Genomic DNA, 22,720 nt, shown 5'->3' with positions numbered 1-22,720 from the left:
CCCCATTGGGGAAACTTTTTTCTTGCTCTAGACCGATGTCAGAAAAAGTTAACAATTGTATTTCTTGTGGGAAGCAAATACCTCATAAGGATTTTCACTCTTACTGTATTCCTTCCCTAGGGCCTGACCACGACGTTGCTAGTTGTCGGTTTTGTGCTAGATTTAACCAACACACTATTAAGCGTCGGTACGATTTTGCTTTTCATTACTTTAACCAAAGGTTTAGCTACATAATGCCGTCAGAACAGCCGACGACCGGAGTTCATAAAAAACGCAAAGAAAAAGGAAAGGACAGGCATCCGAGGTCCAAAACTGACAATGAAGCCTCTTCTAGGCCAGTCGCCGGTTCGCCGGTTCTCAGTGAGGCACTTTCGCAGCCCCTGAGACCCGCTACCTCAGAGCCACAGGCCACCTCCGACTCCCATGTGGAGACAGCTAGGCCTCTGGATACTCAAGGGATTGGGGCTTCAGAAACTAATCCCTCAGATGGGTCTGGAGCCTCTGAGCGGGCATCGGCTTCTGAGGGTGTTTTCAGACCTACACAACTTTATATCAAGCCAACTTCAGCATCAAAGACTAAAACAGTTTTAAAGACAAGGAAACAAGTACAGCACTCTCCAGGACAGACTTCCATGCCTAAGAAACAGATGCTCAAAATGGCCGAAGACCTAATTACTTTGATCAGGGGTTCCCATGCCCCTCCTGATAAGAGGCCTAGGCAAGACACTGAATATGATTCCTCTGATCAGGTTTCCATTTCCTCTGACTCCTCTTCAGAACAGGGATACTCTATGCTGAAGAATCTATTCCTTCAGCTTCTCCTCCTGAGGATTACTCATTTGGGGAAACCTTGCATACCATGAGGGAGCATTTCCACTGGGAGAGCCAAGATTATTCACATTCTAAGAAAAGGCTCAGAGATTTTCTTTTACTACCTCAGCACAGACCTCTTGCTATTCCTCCTGTTCTAGACATTGTAGATGATGTATTTTCAGAGTCCGGCCTGTCTCCCGACTCTTTACCTCCTGCACCTGTTAAGCCAGACAGATACTACAGGGTTCCAGATTCTCATAAATTTCTATATAAAAACCCTGCTGCGGACCCAGAAACTATTTCACAGGGTCCCAAAGGGGTCAAGGCTGCTACTGCAAAAAACCCTGTCCCCTCAGATAGAGATTCTACGACACTGGACAGATGGGGGAAAAAGTTTACACTTCTGCTACTTTGGCTGTAAGGGCTTTAAATTGTCAGTTTCATATGCTTAAATATCAGCAATATTTAATGTCTCTGTTAAAACAGAAAATGTTGACACATTCTGAATGGCTGAGAACAAGGAATTGCAGGATTTATTGCATGCAGCTGAACAAGTGGGAAAACATACTTTGCAATGTGGTTATGATTCACTGGAGGCCTCTTGCAGGGCCGCTGTAACAGGCTCTGTCATTAGAAGGCATGCTTGGTTAAAGGAACAGACTCTGCCTGATCATGCAAAATTATTAGATGCTCCATTACAGCATGATACTTTGTTTGGTGTTAAGGCAGAAGAGGTGTTGAAGAAAATGGAGGATAAAGCTAAATCTATGCAGACAGTGAAGGATTTCTTACAGGTGCAGCCACCCAGATTTAGCAGGAACTGGCCTTCTAAGAATTGGTCCTTTCCCGTGTCAGGCAGGCCACAAAGAGGCAGATACAGAAGCCCTAGAGGCAGACAACAGCCCCAGGGCTCATACAGGCCCAAACAGTGGGGTGCTTCTACCTCCAAAAGCGGAGAAGACAAATCACAGCCATATAGGAAACAGTCCCAATGACTTCCCTCTGCCAATGCCAAGCATTTATCTTTTGGCAGCACCCTTGGGGGGGAAAGCTAGCACTTTTTTCACAAAATTGGCACATGATTACCCAGGACAAGTGATTCTTAAATGTAGTCTCTCAGGGCTACAGGTTCCACTTTCACACCCTTCCAAAGGCAAAAGGTATGCCAGACCTGCCACACAATCAATGGACAGAGGCACAAAGCATGAGGGATATTCAGCCAGTGCCACAACAAGAGCAGGGACAAGGATTTTACTCAAGACTTTTCTTAGTACCAAGAAAGGACAAAGCATGGAGACCGATTCTGGACCTGTCTATTCTAAATACTTTTCTGGGCGTTCCGGAATTCAAAATGTTGACTCTGCAGCAGCTTCTGCCCATGCTGGGCAAAAAGGCTTGGCTTGTAACTTTGGACCACAAAGAGGCATACCTGCATGTCCCAATCAGACAATCTTGCAGAAGATACCTCAGATTCATAGCTGGCTCAATGCACTACCAATTCTCTGCACTGCCCTTTGGCTTATCTACTGCGCCCAGGGTCTTCACAAAATGCCTGGCACCAGTAATTGCATTTTGCAGACAAAGAGGAATTCAAATATATCTCTACTTGGACGACTGCCTTATTCAAGCAGAGGCCAAAGACATTCTACTAAAGCATCTGGCGTTTGTAAAAAGATTGCTAATTTGCATAGGGTACACAGTAAACAAAAAGAAATCAAAACTAGTACCCTCTCAACAGATAATATTGCTGGGTGCAAGCTTAAATACAACTGCCCAGATGGCTTATCTCAAGAAAAATTCTGCAGGCTCTGGGCTACATGGCCTCCTGCATTCTGCTAATTCCATATGCAAGACTGCATATGAGGAAACTACAATGGTACCCAAAAAGTGTTTGGACTCAACATTGCCACAGCCTGGAATCATTAATTTCACTGATTCCCTGCCTGCAACAGGAGTTTCGATGGTGGGCACAGGCCTGTCACCACAACAAGGGACAGCCATTCACTTTACCCACAGCCAGGCAAATACTAACAACATATGCATCAGATTATGCCTGGGGGGGCCCACATGGCAGGAAAATGTATTCAGGGCACATGGCCCCCAAGCCAAAGGCATCTACACATCAATCAAAAAGAGATGCTAGCTGTACAAAATGCCCTGACAGCCTTCACGGACCTACTTCATCCAGGACAGCTGCTGATAAAGACAGACAACACCACAGTCATGTGGTACATAAACAAGCAGGAGGGCACACATTCCTACCCCTCTGCAGACAACTCATGATTTTGTGGAACACAGCATTGACTTACCAAGTACACCTGCAAGCGCAATTCCTGCCAGTAAAAACAAATTCTCGGGCAGACGAACTAAGCAGAAACCTCATGGACCCTCACGAGTGGAAACTAGATCCACAAATATTCAGCATGATAACAAGGAAATGGGGACGCCCAGACATAGATCTTTTTGCCTCCCCTCACAACTGCCAACTTCAGAGATTCTGCACAAGGACTTATCACAAACAAGCATGGAAAGTGGATGCTCTGTCATTCAGCTGGAACAACCTTACAGTATATGCCTTTCCTCCACTGCCTCTCCTCCCCAAGGTACTCCTAAAGGTCAGACAAGAGAAGCCACAAATGATACTGATTGCCCCAGATTGGCCTCGCCAACACTGGTACCCAATCGTAAGGAGCTTGTCCCAAGGCCCAGCCTGGACATTGCCTCAAATTCCTCATTTACTGACCCAACAAAACAATCCGATCCTGCACAGCCAACTCAGAACTCTGAATCTAGCTGCATGGCGGATACTGTAACCATTCAGAATACACCTCTCTCTAAAGCGGTTATGGATGTTATTTTGGAGGCCAGAAGGCCCAGCACCAGAAAATCTTATGCAGAAAAATGGAAGAGATTATGTGCTTGGAACCAGGCACAAGGAATTGACATGCTTGTTCCAAATATTCCTCAGATTTTACAATATCTAACTGAGATGCTGGACAAAGGCCTATCCTTCTCATCAATTAAGATCCATGCCCCTGCCATTTCAGCTCATTACAATACAGACCCACCTATTTTTTCATATCCATTGCTTAGGCAGTTCCTCAGGGGGACCAAAAACATAAGACCTCCAAGGAGAGCACCAATACCTGCATGGAACCTCAATTTTGTCTTGGAAAACCTCACACTGCCTCCTTTTGAGCCAGCCAATACAGCTGAGATAAAATTCTTATCATGGAAAACAGCTCTGCTCCTAGCAATAACTTCAGCAAGAAGAGTCTCAGAGTTACAGGCATTAATGGCTGTTGAACCTTTTATTATCTTCCATCCAGACAGGGTTTCTCTAAGGACAAACCCAACATTTATGCCTAAGGTAGTGTCCATTGTGGCTCTTAACCAAACCATTCATTTGCCTACTTTTTACCCAAACCCGCAGAATAAAGGGGAGAGACTTCTGCATTCTTTGGACATACACAGACAGCTGTGCTTCTACTTGGACAAAACTAAAGCTTTTAGAAAGACTGAGCAACTTTTAGTGGCATATGCTGCAGGATCACAAGGAAAGGCGATCTCAAAGCAGACTATTTCAAAATGGATAGGACACTGCATTCATTTCTGCTATTCACAACATGGTAAATCAGTGCCTAAGGGAATTAGACCACATTCTACCAGGGCAGCAGCCACCTCAGCAGCCTTCCTCAGAGGAGTACCAACCAAGGATATTTTGGAGGCAGCAACTTGGACTTCAGTGCACACTTTTACTAAGCACTACCACTTGCCTCTTTACTCTAAATCCAGAGCAGGCTTTGCCACTGCAGTCTTGCAGGGCCTTATAGCCACTCCTAATTCTATTTAGACCCAGACACCCAACCTCAGCTTTGGGATTCAACCCAAGTGTAATGACTGCAACAGTGAAACACGATGAACATAGTACAGTTGTGTTGTTGTTGTTGTGTCTTTCGGCTTTTCCCGGTTAGGGGTCGCCACAGTGGAACTCCGGTCCGCTAATGATTGGCAGTTGATTTTTACATGCTGAGTTGCCAGCCCTAATGCACAACCTTCAACGAAGGTACGCCCATTCACGCATGTCTCCACGCAGAAGATGCTCTAGCTGAGAGTCGAACCGGACAGCGTCTTACTGTGAGGCGACAGCGCTACCGCAGCACCACCACCGCTAATATAGTACAGTTGTGTACCTACCATAAATGTAGATGTTCGAGTGTATTCAGTGTTGCAGTCCAGGTTACCCTCCCACCATCCCCCTTTCTTTGCTGGGATTTATCTGTACTTCTCTATCCTATACAACCTATGTGATGTATTTGCTTGTAGATGAAGGTATTGTTTATTTTAGTGCATGCTTTTATAAGCAATGTTTTTTAGCCTACCCTTTTAGGGGCACCTGACATCTGGGCAAGAAAAACTGAAGAAAATGGCGTTGGCTACATCTTTTATACCCCTGGCGCACTGACGTCAGGGAAGAGGCGACAGCAACCAACGCTGGACCAAGACTTTGGAATTCAGGCCGACTGTGGGTAGCCTGCTAGCAGGATAACCCAAGTGTAATGACTGCAACAGTGAATACACTCGAACATCTACATTTATGGTAGGTACACAACTGTACTTTCTGCGGCTACTTGGGCATCCTCTCATACCTTTATCTCTCACTATAAATTGGATTTAGTGTCCAGAGGAAGGGCGGCTTTTGGCTCTGCAGTGCTCCAAAATATCCTTCCTTGAGGACCTCCCAAGTTTTTGGTAGCCGGGGACTCTGTCCCACAGGTTGATGACCAAATTAAGTTAACTACTTCAAATAAAGAAGTTATGTACTCACCATAACGTTCCATCTGAGTAGGTAACTTAATTTGTCAGGAACCGACCCTGCCTCCTTCCCCCTAACCTGGTTCTTTGATTACCTGGACCCTAGGGTGGTTTATCAAGTCCTTTGTTAATCCTTAGGTTAGGGTTTTTCAGGTTGTTGTTTTGTGGTTGTGAGGTTATATAGATAGGCAAATGCGATCTGAGGATTGGAAGGAGGTAGCAGGGTATTATGGGGAAGGGGAGGAGCTTGGAGCTCGGATCTCTAGCTTGGAAAGCTGCTGGTTCGGATCGAGGTCGGATTCGATACCCCCACAGGTTGCTGACAAATGAAGTTACCTACTCAGATGGAACGTTATGGTGAGTACATAACTTTTTTTTAAAGTATTGCAAAATAGGGAAATTCTCTCAGAACAAGAAAAGGAACAACTGCAGAATGCTAAACAGAAAATAAGGATTACCTCGATAATATGCACTAGTTTAAAAAGAGTGCTGTTAAGCAACTGTTTTTTGATAATTCTAGAGGACAAAAACTTTTAGCAAGTGTAATGACTGCAACAGTGAATACACTCGAACATCTACATTTATGGTAGGTACACAACTGTACTTTCTGCGGCTACTTGGGCATTCTCTCATACCTTTATCTCTCACTGTAAATTGGATTTAGTGTCCAGAGGAAGGGCGGCTTTTGGCTCTGCAGTGCTCCGAAATATCCTTCCTTGAGGACCTTCCAAGTTTTTGGTAGCTGGGGACTCTGTCCCACAGGTTGATGACCAAATTATGTTAACTACTTCAGATAAAGAAGTTATGTACTCACCATAACGTTCCATCTGAGTAGGTAACTTCATTTGTCAGGAACCGACCCTGCCTCCTTCCCCCTAACCTGGTTCTTTGATTACCTGGACCCTAGGGTGGTTTATCAAGTCCTTTGTTAATCCTTAGGTTAGGGTTTTTCAGGTTGTTGTTTTGTGGTTGTGAGGTTATATAGATGGGCAAACGCATCTGAGGATTGGAAGGAGGTAGCAGGATATTATGGGGAAGGGGGAGGAGCTTGGAGCTCGGATCTCTAGCTTGGAAAGCTGCTGGCTCGGATCCAGGTCGGATTCGATACCCCCACAGGTTGCTGACAAATGAAGTTACCTACTCAGATGGAACGTTATGGTGAGTACATAACTTTTTTTAAAAGTATTGCAAAATAGGGAGATTCTCTCAGAACAAGAAAAGGAACAACTGCAGAATGCTAAACAGAAAATAAGGGATTACCTCGATAATATGCACTAGTTTAAAAAGAGTGCTGTTAAGCAACTGTTTTTTGATAATTCTAGAGGACAAAAACTTTTAGCACAACAGCTCAGGCAACAGAAGGTGGAAACGGTTGTCACCAAGCTTATGGAGCCTATAACAGGGAAGATAATGAGATTCTGTATAAGTATTAGAAATGTTTCAGAAATTTTATGAACATTTGTTTAAAGCAGAGAAATGTGGAAATCAAGAAAAAATACAAACGGCAATGTTTATGGAAGAATTAAATAGGCCAATGTTAGAGGTAGATGAGCTTCAGTTACTAAAGGTTAGGATAGGAAGAGATGAGATAGAAATTGCTATGTATAACCAATCTACAGGAAAGTCCCCAGGAATAGATGGTATTCCTGTGGAAGTTTGGAAGTTAGGAGGGGAAAACTGATAAAGATCTGGAAGGTTTTGTTTAACAGTATTTTAAGAGGTGGAGAAGTACCAGCATCCTGGAAGAAGGCTGCAGTAAATGTAATACCTTAAAGGGTAAAGATCCATCCGATCCAGCTTCATACAGGCCCATTTCAATACTAAATCATGAATATAAAGTGTGTATGTCTATAATAGCTTAAAGAATGGCAAAAGTGATACCAAAATTGATAGATATGGATCAGTGTGGTTTTGTGGATGGCAGGCAAACATTTGACAGCATTAATAGAACATTGATGATCCAGAGGGAAGCAGAATCTAAGAAAATGCTACTTTTAATTGTGGGTCTTGATGCAGAAAAAACATCTGACAGAGTAGACTGTAACTTCATGAGCAGGGGAATGGAAGCATTTGCTTTCCCTGTACAGTTATAAGGTTGATTAGAAATATATATGAGGGATCGGAGGCAAAACTTAAAGTAGGTGGGGTCCTCTCTGATAACGTCTACTTGAGTAGAGGAACCAGGCAGGGTTGTCTGCTTTCCTCTTTGTTGTTTGCATTATATTTTGAACCACTGGCAAAAGAAAATACGGGACTCAGAAATTCAAGGATATAATTGGCATGGTAATCAGGAAAAGCTGGCTCTGTTTGCAGATTATATTATTTTATACATGACAAAAGCAGAGAAGGACATTACAGTGTTGTGGAACATTTTAAGACAGTTTCAAATCTTCTTGGGATACAAAATGAATGAAGCTAAAACAAAGGCAATAGCGGGAAATTATCTACCCACACAGTATACATATTTATGGGGACATGATAAAATGAAGTATTTAGGAGTATGGATTATAAATTACTCTCTTGTGGTAGCTAAGGATATATGGGAAGAGACTACAAAAATTGAGAAACTGGAAGCTTTGTTATATGCATATGTACACTAAGATACAAGCCACTCAAATGTTTTTAGTCCCTTATAGTATTATACATAGGTCAGGCGTATTCTTATCAACCAGAGGAGAAGCTGTGGAGTTCAATTAAAAAAAGAGTTCAAGGATTTTATCTGGGAAGGGAAGACAGCAGGGTCAACCAGGATAAGTTGATTCTTCCAATAGAGCAAGGCAGACAAGGATTACCCAGTTTGAGAGGATATTTTACAGCAACATTAAGGCTGTTATACATAGCACAAGCAGAAAGCTATAATTCAAAGTGGAAAGGAATGATGATGATATAGGGAAGAAGCTCAAGAAATAAAGAAAGACTGGGATTTTAGATGCAGACTCTTAAAGAGAACAACAAAAATCATACAGAGTATTATATTCATAAAATTTCAGGGGAGTATTCTGAGAACTAAACCAGCACGAGAACGGAGAAAAGAGATTTTGCTGATAGGGATGACTGTGGTTAGGGATACAGATAATAGGCAAGAGGGGACTGGAATTTATTGGAGAAAACTGGCAAAGGAGCCAAGGTATTGGGAGCAAGTAACTATAAAGGGAAAGGTAATAGAATGGGAAGAGGCCAAGAATTTATTTGGACTGCAGGTTAGAGACTGCCTTCCCTATCAAGGATTGATATCCAAGTATAGGCAAAGAGAAAGAAATGCGGGGCTCCTGAATGAAAGACCCGCACTGGTAGAGTTTTTAATAGAATCTGGAACAGAAGCTGCTATTCAAAAAGGAGTAATTAGTAAAGCATATAAAATATTGCATGATAATTATAAGACTCAACAAGAGGAGTTTAGAAAGGACTGGGAAGACAGATTGGATAAGCAATTCACAAAGAGAAAATGGGGATATATATATATATATATATATATATATATATATATATATATATATATATATATATATATATATAATGTATGTATATATGTATATACGTGTGTGTATATATATATATATATATATATATATATATATATATATATATATATATGGTTTACTATCAAAATTTCGAACCAAACTCCGTCAACTGCACTTTGTTCGAACACAGAAATTCGAAAATGGCAATGTCAAACATCAAAAGCCAAACTAGGAACGGGTTTTAACACGGGTCGAGATAGGGGCTTGATGTTTGACATTGCCGTGTTCGAATTTCCGTGTTCGAACAAAGTGCAGTCGACGGAGTTTGGTTTGAAATTTTGATAGTAAACCTATGTATGTGTATATATATATATATATATATCCCAACTATGCAACAAAGTCTAGAAGATTTGAGATCTTTGTCTGGAAGTGTTTACATAGGTATTTTTATACTCCAAGTAGACTCCAAATAATTTGCAAATGTTGGAGGTGTGATGGGCAAGAAAGAGTTGGCTGGGAGCATATTTTTTGGGAGTGTAATGAGCTGGCAGAATTTACGGATTCCCTGTCTGTCGAAGATGCTGGGTGAGCAGACAGAATTAACTGGGGAGATGATTTTTTGAGCTATGATACAGAATCAGAATTGCCTAGACATAGTTAAGCCTTACTGAGTCTAATTATGGTGGCTGCCAAAAATGCAATTACTAGACAATGGAAATCAAAGTCTAGACCGACTTTACTAGAAGTAGTTAATATTGTAACAGAGATAAAACAAGTGTAATTGGGATCTTTAGGAAAGGGAAGGAGCAAACTACATAGGAAAACAAGGGTGTATATTACCATCTCAAATGGTAAAAATGTCGAACACTCACATGAGCGAAAACGTACAAAAACAAACTTGCTATTGTGGAGGGCTGGGCCCCCCCACAACCCCCAGCTAAATATATATTCCAACTCCGAGGTCACACTACAGTGAGGAAAGGGCAAATATTCCAATCCTCACGGTACCGCGACCCAAAAAAAAAAAACAAGTTTGTTTTCGTACGATTTCGCTCGTGTGGACATTCGACATTTTTACCGTTTGAGATGGTAATATAGACCCAGAAAACAATGGGAATTGTGGGAACAATATATGCAGAAAAGGAAGTAGGTTTAAGGGGCAGGATTTCAATGATCCATATAATGCTTAACTGACAATGACTGGGTATAAAGTGCTTGTGATATATAATGTAGATATATAAAGAGGTTCTCCGGTTCGATTCTCGGCTGGGGTGCCTTCTGCGTGGAGTTTGCATGTTCTCCCTGTGTTCGCGTGGGTTTTCTCCGGGTACTCCGGTTTCCTCCCACATTCCAAAGACATGCATCTGGAGCATTTCTCCTCGGGCCTCCGCTGAAAACAGGCTCTGTGGAACCTAGTCGGACATTCCCGGTCAACAAATGTTAAATAAAATAATGCTTGCAACTACAGTTGTTTCAGTGGTGTGTCTGATGTGTAATGTTTTCAACTAAAGTGTTGTCATTTTGTTTGTTTTTCATTTATATAAATGTAAGGTTGCCTATGTCGTATGTGAAAATTTAATAAAGATGTTTGTTGAAAAAAAAAAGAATGAATTTGAACTGCAGGTTAGAGATTGCCTTTCCTTTAAAGGACTTGTATCAGAGTTTAGGCAAAGAGAAGGGAATTGGGGAATCCTAAGTGAAAGACCAGCACTGGTAGTGTTTTTAGTAGAATCTCGAACAGAAGCTGCTGTTAAAAAGAGATAATTAGTAGGGCACATAAAATACTGCATGAGAACTATAAAAATCAATCAAAGGTTAGAAAGGATTGGGAAGAGAGTTTGGATAAGCAATTCACAAAGAAACATTGGTAACATATATATATAGCTCCCAAATATGCACAAAGTCTAAAAAATTTGGGATCTTTGCTTTGAAATATTTACATAGGTATTTTTATACCCCAAGAATATTTCCTCAGGTAGATTGCAAATGTTGGAGATGTGATGGGGAAGAAAGAGGTAATTGAGAACATATTTTCTGGCAGAGTAATGAGTTGGCAAACTTTAAAAAAATCCCTGCAAACTACTCTGTTAGAGATACTGGGTGAGCAAATTGGTGTAACTACAAAAATTTTTATTTTTTAGCTTTGATACAGAATTGGAATTTCCTAGACATAGTGAGGCTTTACTGAGTTTAATTCTGGTGGCTGCCAAAAAAGCAATTACTAGAAAATGGAAATTGAAGTCTAAACCAACAATACTAAAAGTAGTGAATAAGTAACAGTGATCAAAAAACTGGAATTGAGATTTTTAGAAGGAAAAAGGGTAGGAGCAAATTACATAGAAATTATGGGAACAGTACATGCAGAATAATGTTTTGGAGGAGGAATGAGGTTTAAGGGAAGGCAGGAGTTGATAGAGATTTGTAATGTTTGACCAACAATGATTTTATAGAAGATTATATGTGATGTACAATGTTTGCAACTGAAAATACATCAATATGGTTTGTTTTCATTTATATAAATGTATGATTGCCTATGTCATAAATGAGAATTCAGTAAAGATGTTTCTTGTTTAAAAAAAAAGTAAAATGTTGCTGTGCTGCAAAAAGTTACCTTGTCTTAACTACTACCCTTAGCACATCTATCATAGATGTCGAGTTTCAGAAAAAGAGACCATTCCCCAGGGCCATCTTATGAACCAGACAGGGATAAAGAATATCTAGCCATATACTTTGAGTGAGTGTAGATTAAGCAGCTCAAGCCATCAGATACAAACATCTGAATGTTTATTTGAGAATGCTTCCTTGAGCCAGATTCACAGCAACCCCCCACCCCCACCCCCCTTCCCACAAAAAATAGCTGTTATAGGGTGCAGGGCCATTTCTTTTGGTGAACTCAATGATCAACTTTGTGAAGGCAGCAAGGAGATTAACAGTAGCTCCTAGTCTAATCACATTGTTTAATGACAGGAAAAAAGTTGTGAACAGATTTGGGGAAAAGTATACACCTGCACTACTCTGGATGTCAGTCATTAGTAATGAAACGCATGTGTTTCAAAATCACAACAAAATCCTTAAACAGGTTGATGAGCCTAAGGAAGTCAATTTCTTTGGCAGCAGCCACTGTGAGAATGTGGGTACATTACTGAGCATGCATGTGCTAATGTTGCTGTATCTGGTAAAGCCATCTGACAAAATTGGTTACACTACAGCCCTGTCACAATGTTATTTAAATGTCATCTTCATGTCCTTTAGATAAAGTTGATCTTTCTGAGGAAACAGTCAATCTATTACAAGAGAAGGGCAGGCAAGGCCATGTAAATGGTCAAGCAACTTTTAACTACATTCATACGAAAATACTCCAGAAACTATACCTCAAAGTCTTGGCACTTTTATAGAAGACAAAGCATGCACAGTGTAGACAACAGTTGTAGTTTCACAATAAATTTTACCATGGATAAATTACAGAGTGCATGTGAAACATCAGGGACATGTGCCATGGGGCTTGATAGACTTTATTCTGAAGTAATGGTTACACTCACCTATGACTCTGCTTTCACTTCAAACATCTTGAGTTGGATAATCTTTTTTTTTTTTCCTAGATCAGTAGTTCCTCCTGATTTCAGAGAAGTCAGCTAGGGAGATAATAGCCATAGGTTTCACTACAAAATTTATTCAATTTCATCTCTTTCTGGTGACTCCTTGTCTTCCGAAGAACCAGCTTATGTGTTCGAGACATGGAAGCCAAGAAATTCACAAGGTGAATCGTGGCATCCATGTCAAGAACACAAAAATAGGTTATGATCAGAGACCTGATCTTAATTCTTTGTAGTGCATGAAACTTTATCTGTTCCATGTACTACTAGTTACAAAAAAGAAGCACTACGTGCATCCAGATCAAAAGAGGTCATTGGGCCCCTCTATGCATCACTCATCAGACCCATCATAGAGTACAGTGCCCCATTTGGGATGTACCTTACAAGACACCTGCAACAACTGGAAAGACCACAGAAGTACCTCACCAAGAGAATCACTGGCCTCAAGCAGATGCCCTATGCAACTCAACTGAAGAAACTCCAGCTGTACTCTGTTGCATACTGCCTACTCAGAGGTGATCTCTGCCTGACATACAAGGCCATGTCCAACCTAGAATTGATGGACATGCTCCACCTAAAGAAAACCATATCCCCTCGAGCCGCATGCTGCAGGGATCTAAACCTCACCACAACAATAAATAGGACGTGCTGGAGGGATAGATTCCTGTCCCAGAGAATTCCCATGCTCTGGAACAAGATTCCAGTCTACATTAGGCAGAGCTCCTCGCTAACCCTCTTCAAGAGAAACCTTGACAAGTGGATGGGAAACAGAAAGTTTACCCGAGGGATCTCTTCAATGGCTCTGCTGGACAGAGGCACAGGGATCTAATCTAAGGGGTTGGCGAAAGCCAACACATTCTGGCTAGGCTTATAAATGTCTTCAGGCAGATAGCCTAGTACCTACCTATGAACCAGCTTTCAAAACAATGATGCACTTAGCAAGTGCTATCAGAAAGACAGTGTAACACTTTGTCTTATGTGTCCCTGACTTTCTGTACCATTATTGGCACATACAGCAGGCAGAAAGAAATCTGTTTTTAATTCTGTCACTGTCATTAGCTGACCGGTACTGGCAGGTTTAACTGGGAGTGCTTAGTAATTGTTAAAAAAGTCAAATTAATTTGTCTTGGTTTCTTGCTACTGTTGAACTGTACCACCCACAAGTTAATTAGCAGTTATTTCCTTCAGAAGTGATTTTTATGAAACTATCTGTTTTCTTCATACCCCTCATCCTCTTCATACAATAAATCTGGACATAGCCAAAAATAATGGGGGGGGATGCCCCAAAATAGGGACAGATTTCAAATTTTGAACTTATAACTTAGAAATTTTATTTATTTTTTTTATTTTACATTTGTTTACTGGGGAAGTCTGACTGGGCAGAACCAATTTTCAGAGGAGGCCCGGGGAGAAAAGCTCCACATAGTAACAATGCATAAAAAATAGACATAATGAAATTTTTATACAATGGTGGAATAACAGTCTGTTCTCCTAGTCTCATGTTGCAGCATTCCTAACTCTAGGGAGGTTGCTGCCTGCAGCACAGGACATCCGGCCAGTATACCAAAGTCTTAGGAGCAGGGGTACATGCTGTGTTGCTTGTCAGGGCCGTAAACCCACTTCGGCTATAAATGTGATGTCTGCACATACCCCTTTAGAACTTCTCTGCCACAGTGTTCTACGTATCTCTGATCACCAGCTCCGGGAATCAGTTCGTTCGTTGTTTTGACCTTCCAATACAGATAAGTACCCCTTTGGGATTTTGGTTCCTTCTTATTGCTTTTCAAATGCACATGTCAGCTAGGAAAGGGAAGTGTGCTTGGGGAAGACAAATTCCATACAAGGGCATGCATGATAAGTGCTTATTCTGTTTAGGTGAAGTCGACAACCATACGTCTTGCGATATTTGCAAACCCTTTATATCTAATCTGGCTGCCTTAAAGCTTTATTTAGAAAATCAGAGGCTCCGTTGTCTAGTGTTAGGCATGGAGGGTGAAGTAGGTACCTCCGAAGAGCCGCCTAGGAAGAAGGCCAAGAAAGTTAGGCCTGAAACCCATGCTGCACCTCAGGAGTCTGGTGAGACACTCAAGGCAGATGTTAGCCCAGGGTCTCATCGGACACCCATTTCACAGCTAGAACTGGGAACCATAGTGGAAGTCAGTTCAGTAGAAACGTGAGTACGTCCGCTGAGGTTAATCGGCCATCAGCCCCAGATGGAGAAGGGGAACCACAGCTCGGGACGTCAGCGGGGCCTACGCTAGCCTTTCCATCCTCCCAGGCATTGGCCTCGCTAGTCAACACATCTTTCTACTCCTCTGAAGAGGAAACAGAAATTAAAACATGGGGAACATAGAGAACCTGAACCAGCTCCTGGATGGGAAGTTTTTTCCCAAAATCTTTTCAGGGCCTTCCAGGCCCTCCAGTCTCAGGTACCTCTACCAACCCCTGCACCTGTGCAGGCCTTAGAGGATTCAGAAGAGGTACTCTCTTCCTCTGATGAATCACTTACCTATTGCTCCTAAATAGAATCTCTCAAGGACTTCATTACCCCTCAGGAGGAGGACTCTGTTAGTCCTGAATCTCCAGGAGAGGAATTCTCCTTTGGGGGCACCATTTCTCTGATGAGAGAACATTTTGAATGACAGGCCTTGGATGTCTCTGAAAAAAAGAGATGCTTTGAATTATTGCAGATGGACCAGCCCTCTCCATCTGCAGTTCCTCCCCCGCTACCAACCTTTCATGATGCTTTTCTGTCTGCATCGCAGACCACTGATTCTCAGCCCCCAGCTTCTAAACGTCCAGATAGATTTTATAAAGTTCCTCAGGATACACACTGCCTGTTCAAGAACCCCCCTGCAGACCCTGCTGTCATTGCAGTGTCAGCAGGTAAATCACCCACACAGCTGCCTTCCACCTGTCTGTTTCCCACTAACAAAGACAGCAAATTTGTGGAGAGATTAGGAAAGAAGGTATATCCTTCTTCAATTCTAGCCATTAGAGCCCTAAACTATCATACATACATGACTAGGTTTGTTTTAGATACGCTATCAAAAGCTTCTGCACTGATTCCAGATGTGCCAGACTCCCTTGCTAAGTCACAACTCTCTGCAATGCTCTCTACCGCCTCTAAGGTGATCAGGCACTCCATAAAGTGCAGTTATGATGCGGGAGAGATATCCTCCAAATCTGCAGCCTCAGATACTGTCCTGCGAAGATATTCTTGAGTGAGGTTGCAGCCCCTTCCTATGGATGTCTAGACCATATTGTTAGATGCGCCTCTTGATAATAAGGCCCTTTTCAGTGCAGCCTCTGCAGAGCTCCTTAAATCCCTACAGGAAAAGGGCATGGAGCTACAAAATCTAAAGAATTTGTTAGTCTCTCCTATTCCTAGGTTTCATAGGAACTACCCTTAAAGGACCACCTTTGTTAGGAGGCAGTCATCTCATTTCAGTGCCTCACAGGCTAAGGAATGGAATCAACCTAGGAGACACTCCACTTCTAAGCAAACTTCCGCCCCCACTTCAACTTCCTTTCAGAGGCAGCCTGACCAGGACACAGCTCATCTACTGTGACTCAACCCCATTACCCAACTCCACTCCCTTATCCCTCCACCTCACCCTTTCCCTTCCTGCCTGGCAGAAAATTACCTCAAAGGCTTGAGTCAGAAAGGATACTTTATGATATGGGGGACACTTCCTTCCTTTCAAGGGATACCCCAACCACTTACAAGTCAGCTTCATCTCTTTCCCCCAGTTCTGGATCAGCTTCAAGCTCAGGGCACCATAGAAAAGTATCTTCAGAAAAGGCAAACAAGGCATTTTACTCCAGGATGTTTTTGGTTCCAAGAAAGAATAGCCCGTGGAGGCCAATCCTGGATTTGTCTGTACTCAATCTATTCCTCAAGGTTCCTACCTTCAAAATTCTCACCTTTCATCACCTCCTACCCCTCATCCCTCACCAAGCCTTCATGGCATTTGCAAAGGCATTTGACACAATACCGCACTCGGGCATCATAGATAAGCTGTCCAGCTTAAATATAAACCCCTATGTCACAAGATGAGTCGCAAACTGGCTCAAAGACAGAACCCACAGAGTGAGAGTTGCTGGAGCCATGTCAGACTCGAAACCAGTCACAAGTGGCGTCCCACAGGGTTCTGTCCTGGGACCACTCTTATTTGGTATATACTTTTCCGAGGTACAGGCAAACGTGGGAGGACTATGGCTCACCAAGTTTGCAGACGACTGCAAACTGGGTGCCATAATCGACTCTCCAGCTGACACAAACATCCTTCAAAAAGGTCTCACAGAGACAGATAACTGGTGCCAGCACCATGGTTTAAAGCTAAATGCCAAAAAATGTATAGTCATACCCTTTGGCAAAAACAATGTGCCCACAAATTACCACATAGGCGGAAACCCATTAAGTACAGAGAAAGTTATTAGGGACCTGGGAACCCAAGTTGATAGCAATCTCTCCTTTGAAAACCACATTGCCAAAGTGGTTAGAAAGACCTTCTACATAGCCCACCTCATCACGAAGGGTTTCACATCTAGATCAAGAGAGGTAATTGTGCCCATTTATACATCCCTCATCAGGCCCATCATAGAATACAATGCCCCTTTTGGGATGTACCTTACCCGACACCTGCAGCAATTAGAGAGAGACCCAAAAGTATCTGACCAAGTGGATCAAGGGTCTCAAACAGATGCCATATGCTGCTCGGTTAAAAAAACTCCAGCTCTACTCAGTTGCATACCGCCTACTTCAAGGCGATCTGTGCCTGACATACAAAGCTATGTCAAATCCAGAATTAATGGACATGCTCCACCTCAGTAAATCTAAATCCCTTAGAGCCACACACTCGAGGGACTTGAACCTCAGCACAGAAATAAATAGAACTTGCTGGAGGGACAGGTTCATAACCCAGAGACTCCCTTCGCTCTGGAATAGAATTCCAGTTCACGTGAGGCAGAGCACCTCACTGAATCTCTTCAAGAAGAATCTCGATAGGTGGATGGGGGATCGTAGGTTTGTCCCAGGGATTACTCCCGTGTCACTATTAGACAGAGGCACAGTAAACTAAACCTTAAAAAGGGCACAGTATACTCAAATCAAGGGGTGGCGTAAGCCATACAGAATCGGGCTAGGCTTATAATTGCCCCAGGGCAGATAGTCTAGTATGAACCTATGGTAACCCTGGATCTGAAGGATGCTTACCTTGATATTCCTATTCAGCCCAGCTACAGGAAGTTCCTACACTTTTCTATGGGTTCCTTGCATTTTCAGTTATTTGCATTGGCATTTGGGCTTTCTACAGCCCCCAGGGGATTCACAAGGTGCCTAGCTCCAGTTATTGCCCACTGCAGAGTGCAGGTCATTCAAATATATCCATACCTAGACAACCTCTTGATACTTCACCAGGATTGCAGTACCCTCCGTCACCACCTAGGCATGGTATCCAATACCCTGGCAAACCTAGGGTTCAGTGTGAAAAAGGAAAATTTTCACCTGACACCCACCCAAGACCTGGTTTTCTTGGGATGCAGGATAAAAAAAGACCAGATGGCACTCTTCATTCCTTGGCAGGAGGCGGAAGCCATCACACATTACATCCAAACACTCCTCTCTCTCCAAACATTATCAGCCAGGGAATTCCTGAGGGTCCTAGGCCACATGGCATCCTTGATACCCATGCTCACCTTAGCAAGGCTGCATATGAGAAAATTTCAGATGGTGCTGAAGAGTTGGTTGAACCAACATTCACACCCCCTGGATACTCCTCTACCTCTCCTTCCATGCCTCAAAAAAGAGGTGCAGTTGTAGATTGCAGACATACGCCTCAACCAGGGTATATCTTTGCAGAGTCCCACACCCTCACAACAAATCTTCACAGATGCTTCAGACCTGGGTTGGGGAGCAGTCCTGCAAACCCACACAAACAAAACAAAGTTCAGGGAGAGTGGTAATCCCTCAGACAAAGAGACATCTATATCAAAGAGATGAGGGTCCTTCTCTTAGCCTTGCTAACTTACCACCCAATTCTCCTACCAGGCACCTTAAAAGTTGTCACAGACAATATGACTGTCCTGTGGTATATCAACAAGCAGGAGGGGACAAGGTCCTACCTGCTCTGCAGCCTGGCAGTTCAGATTTGGTCCCTGGCAGCAGAATTGCACATTCACCTGCAAGTAGTTTACATTCCTTCAGCAGAGAATGTGATGGTGGACACTCCCAGTAGAACCTCTACATCCTCTCACGAATGGATACTTCACAGGGAGGTGTTTTTGGATCTCATTCACAGGTGGGGTATTCCTCAGACAGAGCTGTTTGCCTCCTCCCAGAACAGGCAGATGCCTCTGTTTTGCACAAGGGAGCCACATCCACAGGCATGGAGGGTAAACGCCTTCTCTTTTTCTTGGGCGGGGATGTATCTTTATGCCTTTCCCCCCTTCACACTGATTCAAAGGGTCCTTCTGAAAATTCAGAGGGACAAACCAAAAATACTGCTGGTGACTCCCTTTTGACCAAGACAGCATTGGTTTCCCCTTATTCATCTACTAGCCATGGGCAATCACCACAGGTTACCCCACTGATTCGACCTACTCACACAAGACAGGGAGTCACTCATACACCCTCAGGTGCTCACTCTCAGACTCACTCTATGGGTGATAGAGTTCTGATCCCCTTCAGACACCTATATTCAGAGGACATACTCAATGTCCTGCAGGAGGCCAGGAAACCTAGTACCAGGAAAAAATTATGTGACAAAATGGAAAAGACTCTCCAGGTGGTATCAAAAGAAAAAACAGGACCCCTTTCTTATTCCTGTACCTATAGTCCTTTCTTTCTTGTGTGAGCTTCTACATTCAGGGCTGACCTACTCTTCTGTTAAGGTACACTTGTCAGCCATTTTCACCTGTCTCCCCTTGGTTTCTCCTTTGGAAACCAGATTAGAGGTAAACCTATGCTTAAGAGGGGTCCTCCATATCAGATCACCTAGAAAACCGATACCGTCTTCATAGGACCTAAATTTTGTCCTTGAAAAACTCACAATACCTCCTTTTGAACCAGCCCACTCAGTACCTCTGAAACTATGTACTTGGAAAACAGTACTGCTGGTAGCCCTCACCTCACAAATGCCAGGAGGGTCTCTGAAATCCAGACCTTGATGGGTAACCCCCCCCCTTGCCTCATCTTTCATAAGGACAGGGTCTCCCTCAGGACTAACCCCTCGTTCATGCCTAAAGTGATTAATGAACTGTCCTTAAGTCAAGCCATTAACCTCCCTGTTTTTTTTTCCCTCAACCTCAAAGTCCATCTGAAACAACCCTACATTCCTTGTATGTTCATAGGCAGCTTAGGTATTACCTGGACAAGACCAAATCCATTTGAAAGTCTGAACAGCTGTTTGATTCCTTTCACCCAAGGGCCCTGGGGAAGGCAGTCTCTAAACAGACTATATCTTCATGGATTTCTAAAGCTATCTCTGCCTGTTTACCTTTCATGGAAAAGTTTTAACTACCAGTGTGAGAGCACGTTCTATTAGGACAGCTGCCTCTTCAGCAGCCTTTTTCAGGGGAGTGGACTACGTTTCCATACTGGAAGGAGCAACCTGGTCCTCAGTCCATACCTTTACCAAGCACTACAAGCTAGACTTGGTCTCCAGAGACAGAACTGTGTTTGCTAGGTCAATTTTGCAGGGTCTCATAGACCAGGCCCCTCTACCTTCCTCCCAGGAGCATACCTAAAGCTTGGGTACTCTACCTACAGTTATGAATACTGCAACATGACAATATAAGGACATAGAATAGTTGTGTAAGAACTTACCATAACCTTAGATGTCCTTCTCTTCCATGTTGCAGTATTTAGCCCCCCCAACCCCCTCTTGCTTTGTTTTGTCCATCTGGAGTGACTTTCCCTACTTTCTCTCCATTCAAACAGGACACTGTAATGGGCACATACATTTATTGGGTTCCTCTGGCCTGGTGGCATATGTGGATCTGAAAAGATTCCTTTTCTTGCTCCCCAGGGGTACTACTGTATGTGGCAGTTATTTCTGAAGGGGGTACATGCAGACGTCACTTTTATAGCCAACGTCAGTTTATGGCCCTGACAAGCAACGCAGCACATACCCCTGCTCCTAAGACTTTGGTATAGTGCCTGGATGTCTGGTGCTGTAGGCAGCAACCTCCCTACAGTTATGAGTACTGCAACATGGAAGAGAAGGACATCTAAGGTTATAGTAAGTTCTTACACAACTATTCTTTATGCTTTAGTATGCATTTTCTGAAGGATGTGAAGTCTGAAACTCAAATATCTGTTATTATTTAGTAACTTCAGTCCTCAGTGATTTGCCAGAAAAACACACATTTTATTTAGAAAGGACAAAAAATATGATGCAAAAAATCTGGATATTCTGCGAAAATGTGGACAGTTGAGACTTACATTTTTTTATGGCTGCTCAATTGCAAATGCTATAGAAGTTCCAAGAACAATTCTGTAGTTGCCAGATTATTTCCTGTCATTTACCACAGATGTATTTGTCGTATTTCACACCTGTAACACAACTTTTTGGCATCTGCAATAAGATGTAATTTTCTTTCTACTCCATTAATGTGTCCTCTTCCCCATTATTGAGGGCCATCTACTGTGCCTCTTCCACCTACGGATTCTAAGTCCATTTGGTTATATTCATATATCAATGTGCTTCACGTTTGCTTCTTTAGTGAACAGTGTCCTTACATGAATGATAAATGTTATTTTGTCAAGTTTGGACTTATCACATTGTTTCCATCGGACTAAACAGTTTAAATATTTTTGATGACCAAACATTTAGTATTGAGAGCCATGTACTTGCAGCACAGTACCCCTGAATACTTATGAATTTTTCAGTTTTTCTTTCTTGAAAACTTACTGATTTACAACTTTTTTTAGGTTACATCAAGGAAGATATTGCTCCCTGTCAGCGCCCTAGAAGAAGGCGACCTTACCATGCAACATTTTCAACAAAAGGCAAAGAACAGAAGAGATAGACATTTCTGGACAAGGCTTCATTCTTATCATGGATCTTCTTCAGTCTGTCAGTATACAAGTCAACAACGCTATGCGCACAGAATTGCAGCTAAGTGCACATAATAAAGAAGTTATTCAAAAACCTTTGTTTTTGCAGAGTACAAGCTCCCCTGCATACGTGTGTGGGGGGACACAACCCACCCAGCCTCTGCCTTCTATTGTATTGTAACTCACAGGCTGCAGTACCTTAGGGAAGGGCATAACATGTATTTCCCAATGCCAGAGGTAGTGCAACTTCAGGATTCAAATATACCAGTAGGGGAAATATGGGTTGGGACAAGCCCTTCCGCACTCAGGGTGCAAGGAAGGGGGTTGGCTTTCTGGAAAAAATGTTGGCATTCTAGTTGAATTATGTTTTGTATGACTTTATCTTTGGCACTTTTGGTAATTCATTATGTTCTCTAATAGCTTGAGTAAACTGTACAACAATAGCATAAAGTAAGTCCCACATTCACTTTATTAGGTGTTTATATGTTACATTTTAGCTTACCTGAACTGGCTATGTGTAAAAACTATTGACTTTGTGTACATTAGACTGTAGTAGTGAGCAATTTCTTACAACTGGTGAGATATAAATTTAAGTAGTAGCATAGCCACCCACTTAGCTTAATTGATTATTTAATTCACAACTCATTTTATATGACTGCATTTTATTCCAGCACCTTATAAGCAATATGGTGCTCTGTTTTGCACTGAATAACTTAATTGTTAAAAGTTTTTTACTTAATATTAACATTTTTATGATGACTTTTCTGATACAAGATCATATTAAAACATTTAAAATGTAATGAGTCTTTTTGGCTGTATTATTCTGCCTGCAGCAGCATAAATATTACAAGCACAGAAGTGAAAAAGCAGTGGTCCATCACAGACATAGCACTTCCCTGTAATTTCTTAAATCATATTGCAGACATATTTATTCTTGCATTTTGATTGACACTTTTATGGGCGGGGGGGCTTGAGGC

General features: G+C 42.4%; 1 protein-coding gene across 3 annotated transcripts in view; it reads left to right on the top strand.

Annotated features, from left to right (window-relative positions):
* Nucleotides 1-22,464, top strand: part of RBBP8 (RB binding protein 8, endonuclease) — a 2,682,217-nt gene extending 2,659,753 nt beyond the window's left edge. For all 3 annotated transcript variants that reach the window (XM_044065365.1, XM_044065366.1, XM_044065368.1), the window contains one exon: nucleotides 21,618-22,464. In XM_044065365.1, coding sequence (XP_043921300.1) covers nucleotides 21,618-21,715 — 98 coding nt within the window. In that variant the 3' untranslated portion in view covers nucleotides 21,716-22,464. The remainder of the gene's footprint in view (nucleotides 1-21,617) is intronic.
* The last annotated feature ends 256 nt before the right edge of the window (nucleotides 22,465-22,720 follow it).

Source organism: Protopterus annectens, chromosome 3.part0 (assembly GCF_019279795.1).
Source record: "Protopterus annectens isolate FY-2018-M chromosome 3.part0, PAN1.0, whole genome shotgun sequence".
In the NCBI taxonomy this organism is placed as follows: domain Eukaryota; kingdom Metazoa; phylum Chordata; order Ceratodontiformes; family Protopteridae; genus Protopterus; species Protopterus annectens.
The sequence above is the reverse complement of the archived record's forward strand: the minus strand, read 5'-3'. Positions and strand labels throughout refer to the sequence as shown.